We start from the raw sequence: 22,979 nt of genomic DNA, 5'->3' as shown, positions 1-22,979 counted from the left end.
GGGGAGCATCATTATTTAATTAAGGTCCCTTAGCCGAACATTATTTAACATTAAGATTTACTATGTATGTTCTTGACTTTACAAATCATTCAAGTTTGGAGAAATTGTACATTTGGAGGGCGCTATTGAGCACCCCATGGCTAGCAGGAGTATAGGGTTGAACAAATATGTCTGATTCATCCAATAAATATTTTGTGCCAATACACAAATCTGAGCTTTAAAAAAAACTAAATATAATTTATTTGGATTCAATGACCAGACATGGCTTGTTAAAATATATGGTTTAGTTTCCTAGGGGTGTATAGAGTTTCACGGCAGAACACAAATTGTATTGGTCACATACACATATTTAGCAGATGTTATTAAGGGTGTCGCAACTTGCTTGCGTTCCTAGTTCCAACAGTGCAGTAGTACCTAACATTTCACAACAATACACACATCTAAAAATAAAAGAATGGAATTAAGAAATCTATAAATATTAGGACGAGCAATGTCAGAGTGGCATTGAGTAAAGTACAGTATATTAGAATACAGTATATATCTATGAGATGAGTAAAGCAGTATGTAAATATTAAAGTGACTGGTGTTCCATTAACGTGGCCAGTATTCCATGTCTATGTATATAGGGCAGCAGCCTCTAAGGTGCAGGGTTGAGTAGCCGGGTAGTTGCCAGCTGGTGATGGCTATTTAACAGTCTGATAGCCTTGAAATGGAAGCTGTTTTTCAGTCTCCCGGTCCCAGCTTTGATGCACCTGTACTGACCTCGCCTTCTGGATGATGACAGGCCGTGGCTCGGGTGGTGTAGTTGTCCTGGAGAGCAGGCAGTGTGACCCCGGTGATGCGTTGGACAGACCGCACCACCTTCCGAAGAGCCCTTCGGTTGTGGGCGGTGCAGTTGACATACCAGGTGGTGATACAGCCAGGCAGGGTGCTCTCAATTGTGCATCTGTAAAAGTTTGTGAGGATCTTAGGGGCCAAGCTAAATTTCTTCATCCTCCTGAGGTTGAAGAGGCGCTGTTGCGCCTTCTTCACCACACTGCCAGTGTGGGTGGATCTTTTCAGATTGTCAGTGATGTGTATGCAGAGGAACTTGAAGCGTTTCACCTTCTCCACTGCAGTCCCGTCGATGTGGACAGGGGCATGCTCCCACTGCTGTGTTCTGAAGTCCATGATCAGCTCCTTTGTTTTGTTGACTTGAGGGAGAGGTTATTTTCCTGGTACCACTCCGCCAGCGCCCTCACCTCCTCCCTGGAGGCTGTCTCATCATTGTTGGTAATCAGGCCTACTACTGTTATGCCTGTCAGGAAGTCCAGGACCCAGTTGCAGAGGACGAGGTTCAGACCAAGTGCCCCGAACTTAATGATTAGCTTGGAGTGACTAGTGTTGAAAGCTGAACTATAGTCAATGAACAGCATTCTTACATATGTATTCCTCTTGTCCAGATGGGATAGGGCAGTGTGCAGTGTGATGACGATTGCATCGTTTGTGCCTCTATTGGGGCGGTAAGCAAATTGAGGTGGGTCTAGGGTGTTTGGTAAGGGAGAGGTGACGTGATCCTTAATGGCAGGGTAGCCTAGTGGTTAGAGCGTTGGACTAGTAACCGGAAGGTTGCAAGTTCAAACCCCCGAGCTATGGGTTTGTGCCATAGGCTGAAAATAAGAATTTTGTGCCTAGGCTGAAAATAAGAATTTGTTCTTAACTGACTTGCCTAGTTAAAGAAAGGTAAAATTTAAACATTTAAAAACTAGTCTCTCAAAGCACTTCATGATGACAGAAGAGAGTGCTATGGGGCGATAGTCATTTAGTTCAGTTACCTTTGCTTTCTTGGGTACAGAACCAATCGTGGACATCTTGAAGCAATTGGGGACAGCAGACTGGGATGAGTAGAGTTTGATTATGTCCGTAAACACTCCAGACGGCTAGTCTGCACATGCTCTGAAAATGCAGCTAGGGATGCTGTCTGGGCCGGCAGCCTTAAGAGGGTTAACATGCTTAAACGTCTTGGCCACGGAGAACGAGAGCCCACAGTTCTTGGGAGCGGGCCGTGTAAGTGGAACTGGATTATCCTCAAAGCTGATGAAGAAGGTGTTTAGCTTGTCCGGGAATAAGACATTGGTGTCCGCGACGTGATTGGTTTTCTCTTTGTGATCTGTGATTGTCTGTTGACCCTGCCACATACGTCTCGTGTCTGAGCCGTTGAATTGCGATTCCACTTTGTCTCTGTACTGACGTATTGCCTGTTTGATTGCCTTACGGTGGGAATATCTACGTTGTTTGTATTCAATCATATTCCCAGTCAACTTCCAATGGTGAAATGCCATGGTTCGCCCTTTCAGTTTTGTGCGAATGCTGCCATCTATCCACGGTTTTAATAGTCACAGTGGGAACAACATCCCCTATACACTTCCTGATGAACTCAGTCACTGTGTCGGTGTTTAAATCAATGTTATTCTCAGAGGCTACGTGGAACATATCCCAGTCTGAAGCATGGATTCCGATTGGTCAGACCAGCGTTGAATAGACCTTAGCACGGGTACTTCCTGTTTGAGTTTCTGCCTATAGGGAGGGAGGAGCAAAATGGAGTTATGATCTGATTTTCTGAAGGGAGGGCGAGTGAGGGCCTTGTAGGCATCCTGGAAGGGGGAGTAGCGGTGGTTGAGTGTTTGTTTCTATGTAAATGCTTGTAAATTGTGACGAATGTACAGCAGTCCCTAACGCTTCTACAAACAGTGTTATATCAATATTGGAGCCTTGGGAACCTCAGAAATATACTATTTAAACATTCTACACCCTTTATATGTCCATTCCACTCCTGTACCCATTATGGCCATAATGGCCATAACCGTCCCTCTATTGCCATGGTCTTCGGCACAGCATATTCCTGACAAGAAAGACAATTAGGCAATGAATTCTCACCGCCTATCCAAATAGAGCAGATGTGCCATGATTTGGCTTTCACTTTCAGAAAATACATCCCTCTGTTACAGTGGTGACATTAGCATGTAAATCTTGGTGGTGAAAACTAAAACATATATTTTTTAGATGCATGCCAGCAAAGCCACTATACAACACAACACAACACTAAACAATACATTAATTGCACTATAATGGTGACAAACAGTGCCCGCAAACTGTTCGGGCCTACATAAAGCTGTCCCAACAGCAGAGTCCCAACACCTTACCACTGCTACACCTGGCTCAGTGGAGACTTGTCTGGAAGCAAAACATATAAATATAAACCAATCATATGGTGATATGTAGTACCACTAACTTTGAATGGTGATTTGGAACCAAACTTTGTAGGCCTACAGTGTGATAGGAGCAGTGGTGACCCGTCATTCAGGGAAGGTGAGCCCCACTTGCATGTTATTTTGGCATTATTACGTGTCACATATTAGTTTGCAAACAATGTAAAATATAGAATACAAATCATTGAGTTAATAAAGCCACATACAAACTTGGTCTCTTTTTTTGATTTCTTGAGTAAGTCAGCTCCAAAATGCAGATGTTTCACTCTAGCTCAGTGCTTTCTGTGGTTCACAATATCCCTCGGCACCAGCCACGGAGACGGTAGCTTCCCATCTAGCTTCTGCAAACCGACCTGCTGCTTAGCCTCTCTGCACTGTCACTTTGACTTGTGAGCCCTCACTGGGGTCCCTTCCCCGTCTATCTCACTCACTATCACTGTAAGAAAACTCATCCCACCACTGCCACCAAATGTCACAGACAGGCCGTTGCCTGGACTGTATTGAATAAAACTCAGGACCACGTGGTATCATGCAAAAAGTAAAGGGAGATTTAAGCTTCTTACGTGGCCCTCAGGCTGAAAATAATAAACTAATTATGGTACTGATGGCAATACAGAAGTGCTCCTCACGGAGACACCCTCACACATATTTTCCCAGGCCCAGAACCCAGGAGACTTCAAGGCCCACCCCATAGCACCCAAATAAATACACTTCCCCTCTGGCACGGGTGTAACTCAGGCACAAAAAGAGAACAAAATGATAATACAACAATATGACATCACATACTGTCATTCACACAACTACTTAAGAATAACGATCATGTATGCATATAACTGTAAGTTTATGAAATATGTATTATGATACTGGCCAGTATATCAAAGGATAAATACAAACACAATACTTCCACTCTCTCATACTTAGCTCTCCAATCTAGGCAGTGATGGCAGGCACCCATTGACGGCCTCTCTTCACAGATATTGGAGTAAACCTATTTTGGGTAACTTTGAGTAAGGGCAAATATATATATATATATATTTTAATTGAACCTTTATTTAACTAGACAACTCAGTATTTATGGCCTACCCCGGCCAAACCCTAATGACGTTGGGCCAATTGTGCGCTGCCTTATGGGACTCCCAATCACGGCCGGTTGTGATACAGCCAAGAAACCAGGGTCTGTAGTGACACCTCTAGCACTGAGATGCAGTACCTTAGACCGCTGCGCCACTTTGGAGCCCAACATCATGGCAAGCTGTTTGAATAAGACATCTGATTAACACTTTGCATTTATAACGGTTGGTTTAACCTTATCTAACAAATAACCAAATAATTGATGGATCAATAAATAAAATAAAAGCATGTTTCTCATCCACCCAAAGACAGTACAGTTTCTAAACTCTGTGACTAGGCCCTTGCAAGCCAGGCGGCATAGGAGTTGTGAGTTCATACACATCATTGGTTGTTTCTTTTTATCTCTTTTCTTTTTTTTCTTCTATTTTCTTTCTTTTTTATTTAGAAAAAACAGTATACATACAATAAGTATACAGATAGACAATGATAACATATGCTAGGGGGTGCAACAAATTATATATTATACAAAGACCTTTAAAAGAAACACACATATTGATTGTTTTCACAGCTTTCTTATTGGAAGAATGTTGAATGGTCTTAATGGTCTCGAATTCCTTATAGAAAACACGGAAGAGTGTTTTTTTCCTTAGTGAATTTACATTTATGAATATGAAAGTTTTCCATTAGTACAGTTAGATTTACGAGGTAAAATATGTTTTCTTTATCCTTATTATGGTTAAGGAAACCGAGCAGCACATTCTCCCATAAAAAAAAACAAAAGTCATCAAGAATAATAACAATTATAAAACTGTGTCATTGGTCGTTTCCAACGAACCGGAAACCGGCATACGCGTCACCACACTCGCTCATCTGATTGGTTTTATGTAGGTGAGCCTTCTGACTTTGTGGCTGTGGTAACTAGCGACGATCGCCAGTTAAGGCTCTGCCTAAAAGCAAATGCTGCAAAGTGTCGTAAAACATTTAATTGACTTCCCCATACAGCAGCTAGCGTATACACGGTGCAAAAGCGATGGTGCTCTAAAAACATAATTATTCTTACCAAACTTCAAATTCATGAAGATTTTCATTAGACAACTTGAAAGGCTAAAGCATGGAGGACATGGAAGAAGAAAGTTCTGGTCTAAATGACGACCACAACCATAACTACTGTGAAAACCGTGCCAGTGGACAAGTTCACTATCTCAGGACCGAACTGTCAAATGAACCCCAGACCCTACCAATTTTTCCGGTTCTGGGCACGCGAGATGTAGCGGCGCAGGAGAACCACGCAAATATTTGTTCCAGTTCCAGCAGTGGTTCAAAGTTCGTGGATTCAGACTCTAACAGCGTGAACAGTGACACCAGCGAGACTGACAGTGCATCGCCAGCTTCCATCGCAGGGAAACTGACCCTGAACTCCGCCTCAAAGTTTCGTAAGTTGAACGCATCGTGTTTAATGTTTATCATATTTTTGACTTACTGATATGGGATGGGAATGTAGTTTGTCATGCAAATATTCCATGGCATTGCCTTTGGCCTAAACGTCAGTGGAGTAAGTTGGCTACTTACTATATGACCTTTTAGCTGAGGAACGCTCAACTACGTTCTCTTATATCGAGGCGAAGTTTTGATATTAGGTGAAGAGATTTGTTAGCAACAACACTAGGTATGTTAACATTAACTTATCGAGTGATTATTATTTATTTATTTGGCGACATTTTGAAAACAGATGCGCCAATTGCTTGCTACGGTGCGTTTCTATTGAACTACATTGTCGATAAAAACAGCTAGACGTAATGACGTCACACCAACAACAAAACCCCCCCCCGAAAAAATCAGGTATCAAATAAAAATGTAGTGTTTGAAATGTTTCCATTGTCCGTTTAGGCAAATTGTGCAATAATAAATTGGCGACCGCCTGTATGTCCTATCTGTTTCATGTCTCGGCTAACATATCGGCACGGTTCGTGCCATGGTGAAACTTGCACTCCTGTAGATTTGAAATAATTGGATGTTGAAACTTGCCAACCAACCAACCATAAAAGCAATTTAGGCGTCAGGATAATCGTTGTACAACAAAGAAACATGATTTGTATAGTTGAAAAAGTAGATTTTGCATGTAGTAGGCATTTAGAATTCAACTTGCAATATGTAATGTTTTGGGGATTTGACCAAAATTCTCAGAAATGTGTGTTATAGATCTGTCATTCTCATTGAAAGCATGTCTAAGAAGCAGTAGATATATTCTATGTTGGATATTAATATGCTTCCCCTTATGTTTAGTTTTTGTTCTTTTACTTTCAGTTTTGTACACCAGCTGAAAGTACAATATTATTGGTTAAGGGAAAATATTTCAGTGGTTTAGATGGTGCAATGATTATCTACACGGTACTTGCTTGTTTTGTCACAAACTGAAAATAGGGGAACTTTTAGCTACCAGGAAATGGCGGAGCGATTTCTTCATAGTGAATCTTTTTATATATTTTTATTTTTTTATTAACAACAAATCAATACATGTATTATGAGGGAACACAAGTATATATAGATTATAAACAATGGACAATTGAGCTAGAGGGTACAATATCACAAGGACCTTAAGGGACATACATACACTTATAATTGTAACAGCTTTTTTGTTAGGAGAGTATTTAATTGTCTTTTAAAATACAGTTAAATTTCTTTTTGTAGGGTAAGAAAAAAAAATGTGTTTGTAAATTTACATTTGTGAATATGAAATTTGGCCAAAAGAATAATCAAATTAAGTACATAATGTTTCAGCTTATTCCTATCGTAGGTAAAGAATCCAAGCAGTACATCTCTCCACAATAGTGTAAGACGTTAATTTATAAATCTACGGATGTCTTGCCATGGTTTTCTTACATGAATACAATGCCAAAAAATATGCGACACTGTTTCTGGGTGGTCATTACAAAAGGAGCCATTTGAGCTGTTTTCCTTAAACTTCTTCATATAATGGTTGGCAGGATAACATTTATGAATCATTTTAAAGGAAACTTCCTTAATTTTGTTAACAAGTAGGTATGTGTGTGGCAACATTGAAACTTTTTTCCAACAGATAAATAAATCCATTCCAATAAGGCATGACATAAGGTATAGATACAACATCCTGCTGAACCAAGGTTCGTATCGCTCTGTTGTTGAATAGACCAAAAGAGAAACAAATCTTTCCTACTGATGAGTCAGCAGGGTCAATAGAAGGTAGGCTCTAAGAGTCAGGTCTTGACACGTTCCTGAATAATAGAGCAACACCTGAGGGAATGGCATCTAAAACAATTGCAAAATCTTTAGGTGTTACAGGGACCTTGTAAAGTGATAAGAATTCCTTAAAACTGAGTAAAAGACCCTCTGCATTTACCAGTTGGCTCACCAATAGGATATTATTTCGGAACCAATATTCTTAAAACAAAGAAGTATTTTTATACAATATATCCTGATTATTCCATATATGATATCTGTGTGGAGAAATAATTGTGTTTATAAATAATGACCATGACAAGAAAACCTGCCGATGAAAAGTAGAAAGTTTCACTGGAACTCTGCCAATATTATAATTGCAAAACAACAAAACAAGTTCAGGCCACCAAAAGTAGAGAAGACATGATGAGGAATAAAATTCCAGATAGAAGTGGGTCTTCTTAGAAATGTTTTTTATCCAATTGACCTTAAAAGTATTATTTAAGGTTGTAAAGTCCAGAAACTTCAGCCCACCATTCTCATAAGTGTTCATTACAACAGTTTTCCTAATGTAATGGGTACGGTTTCTCCACAGAAAGTTGAAAAGCATCTGGTCTATCTCCTTGCTTATTTTACTGTCAAGATATAATGACACCTTCAGCCTTGGTTATTAGGACTCTACCTTTTAAAGATAAGTACCTCTATAGCCATTGATTTAGCTTCTTCTGTTTTTTTTTAAATAAGAGCGTTAAAATTTAGTAATCCTCTAGACTTCTGATCCTTTGTAATGGTTATGCCTAAATATGTAAGTTCTTCTTTTACTGGAATACCATAATATGAAGGTGTCACACAATCTTTGACAGCCATGAGTTCACATTTATTAATGTTAAGATATAGACCAGACGCTTTGGAAAAGGATTGTATCACATTGATCGATTAGCGTCTTACTTTTTGGGGGGTTAGCGTCTTTCAGAAAAAGTGTAGTATCGTCAGCCAGCTGGCTTATAATAATTTCTTTACCAGCTATGGAAATACCTTGTACAGGACTGTTATTTAAATAATTTGTAAGAAGTTAGGTGATTAATAAAAATAGGTACGGAGAGATAGGACAACCTTGCCTAATTCCTCTCTTTAACTCAAATCTAGGTGAAATCATATTTAAATTTGATAGAGCTGTTAATATTTGCATAAAGAGTCTTAATAGTGTTACAGAAAAAAAATCCCCAAAGCCAAGTCTCTCAAGGGAGTGGAAGAGGAACTGATGCTCTACTGTGTCAAATGCTTTATATAAAAATCTAAAAATAATATGAAGCTATCCTCGGTTATTAGGTCTGGGTAGTCAAGTATGTCTGATACTAGTCTGACATTGTTAGAAATAGGTCTATTCCTCATGAAGCCAGACTGTGTTTCATGAATGATTGCATCCAAGACTTCTTTAATTATTTTTGCAAGTAATAAGGCTAATATCTTATAGTCATTATTAAGGAGACAAATTGGACGCCAGTTATCGATGAGCAGCACTTTTTTAGACTTAGGTATCAGTGTTATTAACCCCTGACTCATTGTAGGAGGGAGAACATTGTTTTTAATACTCTCTAAAAAGACTTCAAATAGGAAGGGAGCTACTTGTTCAGAAAATAATTAGTAAAATTCGGATGTAATTCCATCAACACCTGGTGATTAATTGTTCTTTAGATGTTTGATAGACTCTATAATCTCTTTAACTTTGATGGGTTAATCACACTGTTTAGATTCTATATCACTGATAGAGTGAACATTATTCAGTGAGTTAAAAAACACATCTGTGGATTCCTGACAGTATGTAGAGCCATACAATTTTCTGTAAAAATTGCTACAGTATTTAGCGATTCATTTTTGGTCATCTGTAATAACACCATCAATGTTTAATTTATGGATAGTGTTATTTTTAGAGTGACATTTCTCACGTCTAAAGAAATAGGATGAATTATTTTGTCCCTCAATCCATTTTTTCCTAGATCTAATAAAGGCTCATTCTGCTTTTAATCTATATATATTATCCATTTTATTTTGTAACTCAATTAGTTCCATCTTCTCCTCCCCCGAGAGGCCGGCTGGGGACCTCTGAGAAAGGGGTTATCTTAATGATCACCTTTTCCTCCTCAGCTCTTCTGGTCTTAGCAAGATTACTACTATATTTTTTAAGGTATTTGGACACGTCAAATTTAAAGAGCTCCCAGTTCTTGCAATAAGATTTTTCTTCACAAGCCCTTTCCCAAAATTGTGAGAGCAGATCTTTAACCTCAAATTGAACCATATCATTATTTAATAATGAGCTATTTAGCTTCCAGTAGGATGCTCTACCTGTAAAGGTTTTCCTCCTCTTCGTCTGAAGAGGAGGTGTAAGCAAGGATCGGACCAAGATGCGGCGTGGTAAGTGTCCATGGTTGTTTATTTAAAAACATGAACTGAACACTCAATGAATACAAAACAATAAACGTGAACAAAACCGAAACAGTACCGTGTGGCGAACAAACACAGACACGGAAACAATCACCCACAAACACACAGTGAAACCCAGGCTACCTAAGTATGATTCTCAATCAGAGACAACTAATGACACCTGCCTCTGATTGAGAACCATACTAGGCCGAAACATAGAAATTCCCAAAACCTAGAAAAACAAACATAGACAACCCACCCAACTCACGCCCTGACCATACTAAATAAATACAAAACAAAGGAAATTAAGGTCAGAACGTGACACTACCAAGGTTAGTATCAGGGGTAAATATTTTATCAATGTAAATGGCCCTTTGGTCTGTGAGGGGAGTAGTACAAATATTTGTAGTAACACACTCACTATCAATACATTTGGATATAAGCCAAAAATCAATTCTGTATTGTCTGGAACCTGTTTTGTTACTCCAAGTGAATGATCTGTCGGCCGGAAACCTCTCTCTCCATATATCAGTAAGATCAAACTTTTCCATTGGTTGGCCTACCTGGGGGCCCATCTATGAGTTGAATTATCTATAGTAATGTTAAAGTCCCCTCCTATCAATAATAACGAATTAGGAAATGTAGATACCCAATGAAGTGTATCTATAGATTCAAGCAATCAAAGCATCATTCTCATGTTTGGTGTTGTACCCATAGAAGTTTACAGTAATGAGCGTAATGTCATTGTAACCGATCACAAGACAAATAAAGTGACCAAAGGGGTCACATTCCGAGTGTAGAATATTACCACCAAAGGTATTTTTCATTGTAGTGACACCAGCGGAACTTTCAGATCCATGGGAAAGCCAAATATTGTTGCCCCACTGCGACCTTCAGAAGTTGGCATCAGCCGAAATTGAGTGAGAATCTTGAAAAAAGCAAAAATCTGTTCGAAATTGTTTAGCAAATAAAAATAAGGCCTTGCGCTTCACATTGTTTCGTAACCCCTAGCATTAAGAGAAACTATAGACCAAGACAAAACAACAAAGATTATATAAAAGTATAAACTGTAGTAGGATGAATCAAAGACATAGGAGCAGTAAACGATAAGGAACCGAGATCTGCACCATTTAAGTCAACTTAAAGTGAAAATAGCTTAAACCATAAACTTTGAGCTAGATGTTGTCCGGCTTTGAAATTCAACTCAACTGAAAATTATGTTCAAGACCAAACCAAGGGTTCTTGTAGTAAGAGATACTAAAAACCCTCTTTAGTGTAATCAGGAACTATTCTGAGAAATAAAATACAAAATAATAATTTAAATTAAAGGGTGCATATAAAAACGGATCATAAAACATTTGAATAAAAAATGTTTTACATATACATGTTCCTAAGACCTTTTTCACTTGGAATTAAGTATTAATAACTCAATAGAACAATAACCGTGTAAAGTCAGAGTAGACCTGTATGCCCTTTAAAACAGTATCTTAGTTAAAAAATAAATACAGCTTTCAGTCTTCTTTGTAAAGTTTGTAAACAAAATAGGTCTTGTTGTCATACAAGAACAAACTAATATATTGAAGTACCTGAGTATTCCGAAAAATAGTCACCTGATGCTTGTTAGGTAAGCAATATAAAGAAAATGAAAATACCATGGCTGAAACCATCAATCTGTACCATCTGGTGAGATTTTAGAGAGGAATATGGATTTCTGAACCATTGATGAAGCCTCGTTCTCTCACGAAGTAAGCAGCCTTTCCCTCACTTTGTGCTATGTTGATCGTTGGCCACAACTTGTTCCTTCTTTCTATGTCCTCTGGGCTGAGATGCTCGGCGAAACGCAGACTGGCTCTGAAGGAAAGCCTGTATAATCTGTCTGTGAAGAGGATGATGATACCCCTTGGTCTTGAATCATTTTGCTGTTGCCTCTTGCCGAGGCGATGCACGACGTCGATGGTATCACCAACTTTGTTCTTCTCTGCAGGCATAACTTCTTGGCAGATGTGGATAGCCTCTCCACGCACATCTTCATTCTCCACCTCTTGCAAGCCGTAGAGTCTCAGGTTCCATCTTCTTGTGTATTGTTCCAGATCATTGAGACGTCTATGGTAGACATTGTTATTCTTTTCCACACTTTTTTTCAACTTTTGCCACTTTCATTTTCACATCCTCGATTTCACCACATGCGAACTCCAGTCTTTTTCAAGCCTTCGATAACCATGCTGTTCTCGCTTACCATTTTTCTCAATGGCGTCAGACCTGGAGTTGATGAGTAAGGAGAGGGTAGCCACGATGTCAGAGTGCATGTTGGTTTTTTTGGAGGGTGGAGGTTTGCACGTAACCGGTAAAGAGGGGAATTCGTAATCTTCAACAGCATTCGAAAACATGATATTATCCATAGGCCAAGCGTAGTTATGGCAGTTGTCTATAAGCACGTTTCTCTCTTGTTGATTAGCAATAGAACGGCTAACTTCTTCCTTTCTTTTTTTGTCACAACTTTGCTTGGACATGCTGAAATAAATGATCAAATTATTTTTCCATTCACAGGAAAAGTCTTATCTCTTGAACAAATAAAAACAGTAATAGTAATGACTGTAAACTTGTTTTTGTCACAATCTTTCTGAAGTTTGGTATGGAGCTCGGTAAAAAAGCGTCTGTTGAAGCCGCCATCTTGGCACCTCTTCATAGTGCATCTTTAAATGTGGAGTAGAGCTTATAGTTACGTCATGTGCCCCGTGTACCTTGAAAAGTATTCGGCAATCATCATTTATTAGAAAACAGTTTCCATAATTTTTCACAATAAAGTAAGTTAGACAAAAGAAAAAACACCCCTGTCCCATGGATAAAATGTTGTTTGTCTCCTATATCTGCCGTTTCAATTACACATGTTGCAAATGCATTTTTTGCCACATTGCTTTTGTTGAATAAACCTGGGGCAATAGAAACCTTCAGTCAGTACTTGTAAATTCTGATAATGCTTACCTATGATTGACCTGAAGAACTGTGGTCTCTACTGGGAGCTGAAATTCATACTTTAATAAACTTTTGTTGAATACAACCACTGACTTTTTCCTAATTTGTGTTGCTCATACTATGTACGATGAGATTCAATTGGCACTAGCTGAGGAACCGCTCAGTGGACAATGGACCTGATCGGACAACTCAGAGCTTCTGCTCTTTTCTGTCCATAAGAAACAGTTGGATTGGTGGAAGGGGCAGGCCAGGAGCAAGGAAGGAGGGTGTTTTCAAGCAAGGCATCCCCCGAGGCTAGATGCCCTAAGGTTTTTATCAGAACGGGCGTAGATTAGTTTTGCCTTTTTCTTTTCCCGACATGAGTTTGTGGTATTTACTTTAAAAAATAGGAACCCTCAACTCCGTTCTCTTATATAGAGGCTTAGTTGAGTTTCAATAACTGGTCGTAGGATTTGCTAGCAACAACATTGAGTCACCATCAGTAAATTCTTATCTTTACCTATATTTGACCTGTACAACTGTGGTCCTTCCTTATGGTGCAGAAATTCCAAGTTTTAATAGAAACTTTTAGCGAATACAACCACCAACTTTTTCCTTGTTGAGATTCAATTGGGTCCGTGCTATCCGGGATCCTTCATGTCCCTACCCCATTGAAGTTTAAATGTTTAAGTGGTTACGGTAAGGGTTATGGTTAATGTTAAGGTACGGGTTAAAGTAAGGTTTAGGGTAGAGACGTCCCAAGGATACCGGATTGCACAGACCCAATTGAATCTCGGCTTACGTAGTACTAGCAATGAGGAAACATTCGGTGGTTGTATTCGATAAAAGTTTATTAGAAGTTTGAATTTCACCACACTGTGGAAGCACTGCAGTTGTACAGGACAAATATAGGTACAGCGAAGTGTGTTCAGAATTGACATTTTTACAAGAATCAACTGATGACTCAAAGTTGTTGCTAGCAAAATCCTGTGACCAGTAATTAAAACTCATCTCTGCCTAAATATAAGACAAAGGAGTTAAGGGTTCCTCAGCTAAATTGGCACATGCGCTGAGCAACACAAATGAGGAAACATTTGGTGGTTGTATTAAATATGTTTTTATTAGAAGTATGGATTTCAGCACCCTGCTGAAGCATTTTCAGATTTGACATTTTTAGAGGAATTGGCTGAATTTGACTAAATGTTGTTGCTATCAAATCCCACAACCAGTTATTAAAGCTCAACTCAGCCTTGATATATGGAGAACAGAGTTGAGCATTCCTTAGCTAATGACCCGTGTACTGTTCAGTCGGACAGTCCTTGTTTGGAATTAATTTTATTGTCATGTCAGGGCAGAGCTAGGGCTCGTGTTGTTATGAAAATAACCTAATCTTTATCATTTTGTGGTTCAGTAATGAATGTAATGACCGAAGAGGACTATAGAACCACATACTGGCCGAACCTGGAGAAAGCCATTGACCACCTGCTGATACAAAACCCAATGGACCACATCTCCATTTCATATGAGCAGATATACAGGTGAGACACAAACTGTCTGACTGTATTGATATCTTATGTAGCTTTGAAACAAATTTAAGACATGGAACTGCTGTACTATTTATGTGTGAGAATTCTGAGGGGAGATATTGCCATTTTTGACTCGTTTCAGGAAACTAGACATATATCGCGCATCACTACTTCACAGGAAAGTCATTTGAACGTAAATGTAGTTTAATTTTTTTTTTTTTAAAGGCAGAAATGCCTTGTAGAACATGTGAACTTTCATGTGCCTTAATAACAAACATGTATGCCATCTGTAAATACAAATACAATTGTTAAAATACAGGCCTAGTTAGATTAGCCACAGAAAAAGACGGAAACCTTCCCACTAGCCATGACTGGCTGAAATAATGAGTGGGCTGGACATGCCGAGAGATGAGTTTTGGACTGTTCTGCCATGTAGCATGCTTCTGTCTATAACATGAGCTGGTCAGTATATGTAGGTAATTCTTTCTAACGCAGCTTTAAAATAAAATAAAATATCACGTAGCAGAACTGCATAAGTGTTGCTTTCTACTTTCTGGAGGACCATGTTTTGGAATTAGAGTGATGGCTAAGGAGATGGAGAAAATTCTGGCATTTGATTTCAAATATGCAGATATATAAAATGTCTGTCCCCGGATTCAAACTAAGGGCAACCATAGCATCCATGACAGAGAGGGAGAAGCGTCCATCCATGTATGCCCGGTAAAATAGTCTTGCTAGCTACATTTTCAGATATGACACATTTCTAATTTTGCCAAAGTCTTTTAATTTCAAGTTTGTGTACTGTTAGCTAGCTAGCTAATGTTAGCTGGCTGGCTCACTACCTAACATTGTGTATGTTCTGTGTAGTTATTGTTATTATTTGTATTGCAGAGCCATTTACATGGCTAGTTATAGCCTAATGTTAGCTAGCTAACATTGAACCTGGTTGGTTAGGTACATGCAGATTCATACAGGGTAGTGACATTAGGAGTTGGGATTATGGTTCATTGTTTAGCTAGCAAGCTAAATGTCTAAACAAAAGACTCCACTATGCAAGTAACCATTTCAATAGAATGTTAATGATGTCACTGCGTCAACTGTCGATAGACACAGCTGGTAAATTCGCTCTGGCTATCTACTCCGATTTCAGAGCACTCTCGTCTGAGTGTGCCAGAGCGCAGAATAACTGACAGATTTACGTACACTCAACACCCGTTGAATATGTCCGGTGTCAGTAAACCTTGGCAAAAAAAAGCCTGATTTTAAATTGTCAGCAGTACAGTTGCAGTTATCAATGCTCTGGATAACATAAAAACAGGCTAACCAGCTCTGCTAGGGTGAGTAAAATGGTCAGAGTAGCTGTTCTCTCTTTTGTGTTTGGAAGTAGCTAGCCAACGTTAGCCAATTAGCTTGAATGCTGCTGTTAGGTCAGAACGCTCAGATCAACCCTACTCCTCGGCCAGAACGTCCAGTGTGCTCTCTGAACGCTCTGAATTTATGAACTGACAATCTGACAACGCTCTGCGTTTACGAGTGTCTTGAAATATTTGTTTGTTTAGCACATGGCCTCATATGTGAATCCTTAAAGAGATGGGTGGGGCTAAGGCTTTAGAGGGTGTGAATGATGCTGAATAGGTGTAGATAAAAAAGAGCTCTCCAGTAGGTGTACCAAAACATTCAAGACAATTTTCTCAAAAGTGAGATTACAAGTTTATCAACTTTGAAAGCAGAATTACTTTCCCATTGTTGCTCAACTGTATTGTATGATATACCAATTTCTAGCTCTGAGTTGCTACTTTTATCCAATGTAAAAAACACAATTTCAAATTTTGCTCATAAGATCGAGCCGGCCGGTCACATTTGTTAAAGTTTTAATGGTAATTTTCCTTTCCCTTTTTCAGTTATGTGTACAAGTGTGTTTGTCAACAGCACTCAGAGCTACTGTACAAAGACTTGATGCTGAAGATTACTACCCATCTTCAACAAGTCTCATCTGATTTACAAGTAAGTGAAAACAGAACCTGGGTCTTGTTCAAAGATTTACAATGGAAAACAAAAACAAGTGTTTCTTATTGTACAGATAGTATGCCCCTTTCACTGCATTTTTTGTTGTGTAAATACCTGAAAAGTAAATTAACACTGATCATTTATTCTCTTTTATCAGATTGTTCCACCAGGGAATTTCATTGAGCATTTTAACATTGCTCTGACTCAGTACACAGATGCTCTTCAATGCATAGTTCCTGTATTCATCTACATGGTATGTATCCTGATGAAGTGCTCATCCTTTGAATATTCTTTCCATTAAATATTTTTTGGCCTGTTTCCTGTATACAGATAAAGCCTATTCCGTCAATACTCAGTGCAGACCTGAATCATATACTCCTTTCATACAAGTATGGTTGCAAAGGGTCAGAAACTTTCCAGGTAAATTTTCTGAATTTTTCTGGAAATTTTCCATGAAGTTAAGCCCGGGAATTTAGCTTAAATTCATCAAAAAAGTTAGCTTATAACAGTGAAACTTTTTTGTGGGATACACAAGGCAATTCTAGGTCTTGTGGCATATTTTGGCTAAACTATCCCCAATTCAATGGAATTGCAACCCTCTGCATGCACAGTGCATTCTTCCATCACATCACATGGATCTTGATTCTCAAGATCTTGCACACTAATTAAATGCTATTGAGCCCACACTACTACACTGTCTGAGCCAAGGACTACATGCTTTCTGGTAAGTTTTGATTACAATACTGGGTGGGGTGATTATATTTTATATGACATGATTTCTTTGTTAACTTGTAAATAGTAGCCTACTGCAAAGCGTGTATAAATCATTTCTAACTTAACAATTTCTGCTAGTTAGTTTTTGCTACCATGTGTGTTTTTAGCTTGCTTCAGCCTGCTAACTGGGGAGTGTTAATTCACCTGTTTCCATACGTTTCATTTTAAAACGGGTATCTTACAAAGGAGTTGTTTAGTCTGCTTAACTATTTACCTGTACATTGAATTGTAGTTGTTTTTTTAAATTTTCCTGTAAAGATTTTTTCTAATCTTTACAGGAAAATGCCACTGGCACTATCTGATGTGTAGAGACATTTCACTGCAGCTAATGTAGAAGGAAAGCTATGTACATTTGCAAATACTGTGCCAAATCATATGTGAAGAATGCAACAAGGGTGCAGAATCATCTGGCCAAGTGCATAAAGTTCCCTCATGGCTCACAACAAGCAACCTCTGACAAAAGTCCCTCTACTTCTATTCAAGGTGAAAATTATGAATCGGACACCTTATCGATAGCAACAGCTCATGGTCCTCCTGGAATCAGAAGTTTTTTGACTCAATGGAGGAACGTAGTCAGAGAAAGAGAGCTGTGTATGCAACTGGTTCACCTATGATGCTCACAGGCAATGTCTATTGGAAAATATTTATGAATGTTCTTTGCCCAGCATACACCCCTCCAACCAGACATGCTTTATCTACGCATTTGCTGGATGCAGAGTTCAAGTGAAGGTCAAGCAAATCATAGAGAAAGCAGACTGTATTGCAATCATCTCTGATGGGTGGTCGATTTGTTTGTGGGCAAGGAATAATTAACTACATCATCTCGTCCCCTCAACCAGTATTCAAGAGCACAGACTCTAGGGACAACAGACACACCGGTCCCTACATTGCAGATGAACTGAAGGCAGGCATCAATGACCTTGTACCACAGAAGGTATTTGCACTAGTGACAGACAATGCTGCGAACATGAAGGCTGCTTGGTCTAAAATGGAGGAGTCCTACCCTCACATCACACCAATTGGCTGTGCTGCTCATGCATTGAATCTGCTCCTCCAGGATACCATGGCACTGAAAACAATGGATACACTCTACGAGAGAGCCAAGGAAAGGGTTGGGTATATGAAGGGTCAACAAGTTATAGCAGCAATCTACCTCACCAAGCAAAGTGAGATGAATAAGAGCACCACATTGAAGCTGCCCAGCATCACCCATTGGGGTGGTGTTGTCATCATGTTTGAAATTCTCCTGGAGGAGAAGGAGACTCTCCAAGAAATGGCCATATCAGTCTGCCGAGGATCCTCCTGGATTATGTATTTTGGGAGGGAGTGGTAAGTAGCTTGAAACCTATAGCACTAGCCATTGCACGGATTGAGGGAGACAATGCCATCCTGTCTGATGTTCAGACTCTGCTTGCAGATGTAAGAGAATAAATCTGTACTGCCCTGCCCACTTCACTGTTGCTCCAAGCAGAGGAAACTACAATTCTGAAATACATTTAAAAATGTGTGAAGACTTCTACCTGAAGCCCATACACGCCGCGGTGCACATGTTGGACCCCAAGTATGCTTGCAAGAACATCCTGTTTGGTGCTGAGATCAACCAGGCCTATGGTGTCCTCACTACCGTGTCTCGCCACCTTGGCCTGGATAAGGGCATGGTTCTTGGCAGTCTGGCGAAGTACAGTACACTTCCAAGCAAGGGCATTGGGATGGAGATGCAATATGGCAGTTATGCCAACATATCTCATCAGCCACCTGGTGGAAGGGACTTTGTGGATCTGAGGCTCTTTCCCCTGTTGCCGAAATCAACCTCCAAATTCTACCAACATCAGCCGCATCAGAGCGCAATTGGTCCCTGTTAGGGAACACACACACCAAAGCATGCAACAGGCTGACCAATAAAAGGGTTGAAACATTGGTGGCCATCCGGGCAAATATGAGGCTTTTTGAGCCTGACAACGAGCCGTCTTTAACAAGGTTGGAAAGTGACAGAGTAGATGAGCCCTCAGTCTGATTTTCAAGAGGTGGACATTGAGGAGGTCCAGGGAGAAGACATGGAAGCCTGAGAGGAAGACAACCAAATGCTTTAGTTTCTGGACTATCATTTTACAGATGTATGTTTTTATTTTAATTTTTTATTTCACCTTTATTTAACCATGTAGGCTAGTTGAGAACAAGTTCTCATTTGCAACTGCGACCTGGCCAAGATAAAGCATATCAGTGTGAACAGACGAGTTACACATGGAGTAAACAATTAACAAGTCAATAACACAGTAGAAAAAAAGAGTCTATATACATTGTGTGCAAAAGGCATGAGGAGGTAGGCGAATAATTGCAATTTTGCAGATTAACACTGGAGTGATAAATGATCAGATGGTCTTGTACAGGTAGAGATATTGGTGTGCAAAAGAGCAGAAAAGTAAATAAATAAAAACAGTATGGGGATGAGGTAGGTAAAATTGGGTGGGCTATTTACCGATCGACTATGTACAGCTGCAGCGATCGGTTAGCTGCTCAGATAGCAGATGTTTGAAGTTGGTGAGGGAGATAAAAGTCTCCAACTTCAGCGATTTTTGCAATTCGTTCCAGTCACAGGCAGCAGAGAACTGGAACGAAAGGCGGCCAAATCAGGTGTTTGCTTTAGGGATGATCAGTGAGATACACCTGCTGGAGCGCGTGCTACGGGTGGGTGTTGCCATCGTGACCAGTGAACTGAGATAAGGCGGAGCTTTACCTAGCATGGACTTGTAGATGACCTGGAGCCAGTGGGTCTGAGAATGTTTTTGGGAGATGCAGTGGATCATTCAGTATTCTCTTTCTTTTGTTGTTCAGTGAAATTATCCCATGTGAAGAGTCAACTCATTTAATTAAAGTTCAATTCGTAACTAAATTGTTTTTTAAAATTTCTATTGGAAGGATTGAATCATTTGCCATTGTCTACTTATGATAAAGGTAAAAGGTTTATGTTTGTCTCCCATATGATATGGTAAATATATCCAATGCAAAAAAACATCTACATTTAAACGGCATTAATTTTCATTCCCATATTTTCCCGTTAATTCCCATTTATTTCTGTTAATTCCCACGGAAAGTTTCTACCACTTCCCCAAAATGTGCAACCCTACATACGAGCATGTTTTTCTTCTTCATTTCTAAGAATAAGTTCTACATTGAAACGAAGCTAAACCGACACCTGCGAGAAGATCTCATGAAGCTTTTTACTGATCATGTTGCAGAAAAACATGTGAACACGCTGATACGTGAGTACAGTGGACTGGTCAACTGTGCAGGCCAAACCCAAAATATCTAGCTTATTACTCATCTTGTAAAATTTTGTTGATGCTTAATTATTATTTTCTTTTCTTCTGTCTTCCTTTAGCTCTTCTCCTCGAAGCCCATTCCATGCCTTTTCAAGTCAGACCTTCAACAATGGCCAGTGTCGTGAAAGGCCTATATACTCTTCGGCCAGGTGCCCTTTCCTTTCTGTCTTTTTAAAAAATTCCACAAGACATGCTGCTACCTAAATAGTTACATCCACTAGTGAAATGTTTAACTAATGTAACTGTCAAACACGAGTGTAGTACTAATCAACACTGTGAGAAATATAGATTACTCTGATTTGCACTACTTCGACTTGAAGTTGGAGAGGTAAACATTCACTATAAAACACCTGCCCTGTATGTGTTATGACATCCATTATAATGACTATTGGCTACCTGTTTCAGATTGGGTACATTTAGCCCCAGCTCTCTTCTCTGGATTCATTCCTCAAATCAACCCGCCGACAGTGGAATCCCAGCTCTCTGACTATGCTGCTCATGACCAGAAACTACAAATGGAGCTCTCTCTGAATGGCTTTCCCAGGTTAGTGTTATAAGGCAGACTTTAGCAAAAATAATAATAATACTTCTCCCAGGGTAGTGTCCTTTAGGAAAACGTTAGTGAGCGTTTCTTATTAGACAAGTTCAGATAGTACATCCCTGTTTTGGACCGTTTTCTTGTGTTTTGTGCCTAATGAACACAACCCTGGTTTTTGACGATGCTTCCTTTTATTTTGCAGAGGTGACCAGTCTCGCAAGAGAGCCAGCGAGGAGTCTGCATAGAGTAAGGATGATGCATACATACATTGCTTGCTTTTGAATAGCAAAATGACACTTCATTTGCATATGACTTAATAATTGGCCTATTGAAAAATATGTACAAAAATATGAATAACTGTTTTGTTTTTTTTGCAGGTGCTCAGGCAGTTATCGACCTGGCTCAACCCAAATTCACAAAACACTGAACGATTAAGATTCTCTGATGCTGAGTGCAGTGGGTGAGCATAAGCATGGGCTCGTTTTTGACCCGCAAGAGTCATAGTGGACACTGCTTTCTTTGCCTCTTTTTGAAAAGCACAGTGAATTCATAATGGTGCATAATGATTCTGTCAGCTTTTGGTGATGAATCCATCTTCTTTATTGTTAAGGTATTATGTAGTTTAATGTATTTGTTCTTATTTTCTCCATTAAAGTGTGCCTTCTGCTCTGCTTTGTTGGGATATTCAAGTTGCCATTAACCAGGTGAATGGGGCATGATTCCCAGTTTGACCACATACTGTGTCAATTATGGGTCGTGTTCATTAGGATATGCCGCGGAAAACATGAATTACAGTGGAAAACAAAAGGAGTGTTTCTGATTGGACAAATACAGGTGGTTCCTCTGTTTGTCCGTTTTCTTCCACTTTGTGCCTAATGAACATAACTCTAACCTGGACCTCCCTGATCTGTTATTGGTCTGATTGATCTGATTCAGTAACTGACAGTCTGCTGCTATTCCTCATCTGTTGTTGTGTAGAACACTTGATTTTTGTCTGTCTGGTCTGTGTAATTAATATTGACAGTTGTTTGGATAGGAACAAATTGTGTCACTTTGTATCAGTCAGATATGTTAACGTCTGTAATGAAAGACTAGGGTCTGGGAAGTGGGAATATTTCCTCTTGAATTTAAGAAAGTTCTACAGTGGCACATACCCAGTTAGGTATGCATTTCATTCTATTTTTGATGTTTAGGCAACTTTAAGCAATGGTTTATCTGGAACTTACAGGATAAAATATGTCCTGTATAACAATTTCTTTCTCAATGGGTATGAAACGGCAACAAAGCTTGTTAGCATACAAAATAGGAGTATTTTTAATTTAATTTAACTAGGCAAGTCAGTTAACACATTCTTATTTACAATGACGGCCTAAAGTTTTGGTTATAACTGAATAGGTTATGTCGGTAATTGTTTAAAAGTCTATTTTCTACAACATTTATATTTTATTGCCTTTGTTTTTGAACCAGATCGTATTTACCAAGCATGCCAAAGATGATTCGCAATGTTCTTATTCCCTGTTCTAAAATAATAAAATAATAATTGTCTCCCCATGTTGCTGCTGTATCTGCATTAGCTTACCCATTGTACCAAGTCACTGAGCCAATTGATTAGGATACAATTTTGAAACTGTTGTGAATTTGGTTACAATAATTATGTCAAATGATGTAGGTGGAGTTAATTAAAATCATCCCTGTGTTCTCTCCAGTTCCTGATGATGTAAACCGATCCAGTCTCATTGTGGTAATGATCAATGTACAGATTTACCTTTGTTACATGTGGTTTATGTTAAAATGGAAGTATTTGATACAGCTCTTTGCACTGTTTTAAGTGTAATGTGATGCTCATATTTGAAGATGTTGGAGATGGCACACTCATTGTCTTATGTACAGTTTTACTTTCAATAAACAAATCTTGAAAAGGATGTAT

At 39.2% G+C, this 22,979-nt stretch overlaps 1 protein-coding gene across 1 annotated transcript; it reads left to right on the top strand.

The window, feature by feature from the left end:
* The first annotated feature begins 5,293 nt into the window (after positions 1-5,293).
* Positions 5,294-22,974, top strand: LOC115113397 (CDK2-associated and cullin domain-containing protein 1-like). The gene is made up of 9 exons (XM_029640981.2): positions 5,294-5,752; positions 14,299-14,425; positions 16,315-16,417; positions 16,578-16,673; positions 20,352-20,454; positions 20,574-20,663; positions 20,920-21,058; positions 21,255-21,298; positions 21,430-22,974. Exons 1-8 carry the CDS (start codon positions 5,431-5,433, stop codon positions 21,295-21,297), a joined length of 1,023 nt encoding a protein of 340 aa, XP_029496841.1. The 5' UTR covers positions 5,294-5,430; the 3' UTR covers position 21,298; positions 21,430-22,974.
* The last annotated feature ends 5 nt before the right edge of the window (positions 22,975-22,979 follow it).

This window comes from Oncorhynchus nerka, linkage group LG28 (assembly GCF_034236695.1).
Source record: "Oncorhynchus nerka isolate Pitt River linkage group LG28, Oner_Uvic_2.0, whole genome shotgun sequence".
NCBI lineage: Eukaryota > Metazoa > Chordata > Actinopteri > Salmoniformes > Salmonidae > Oncorhynchus > Oncorhynchus nerka.
The sequence above is the reverse complement of the archived record's forward strand: the minus strand, read 5'-3'. Positions and strand labels throughout refer to the sequence as shown.

Bases quoted from the DNA above. Each gene is read 5' to 3' on its own strand.
- LOC115113397 (XM_029640981.2), top strand. From the start codon at position 5,431: ATGGAGGACATGGAAGAAGAAAGTTCTGGTCTAAATGACGACCACAAC. The intron at 16,418-16,577 runs GTAAGTGAAAAC...CTCTTTTATCAG, and splicing joins AAGTCTCATCTGATTTACAA to ATTGTTCCACCAGGGAATTT. The intron at 16,674-20,351 runs GTATGTATCCTG...TTCATTTCTAAG, and splicing joins TTCCTGTATTCATCTACATG to AATAAGTTCTACATTGAAAC.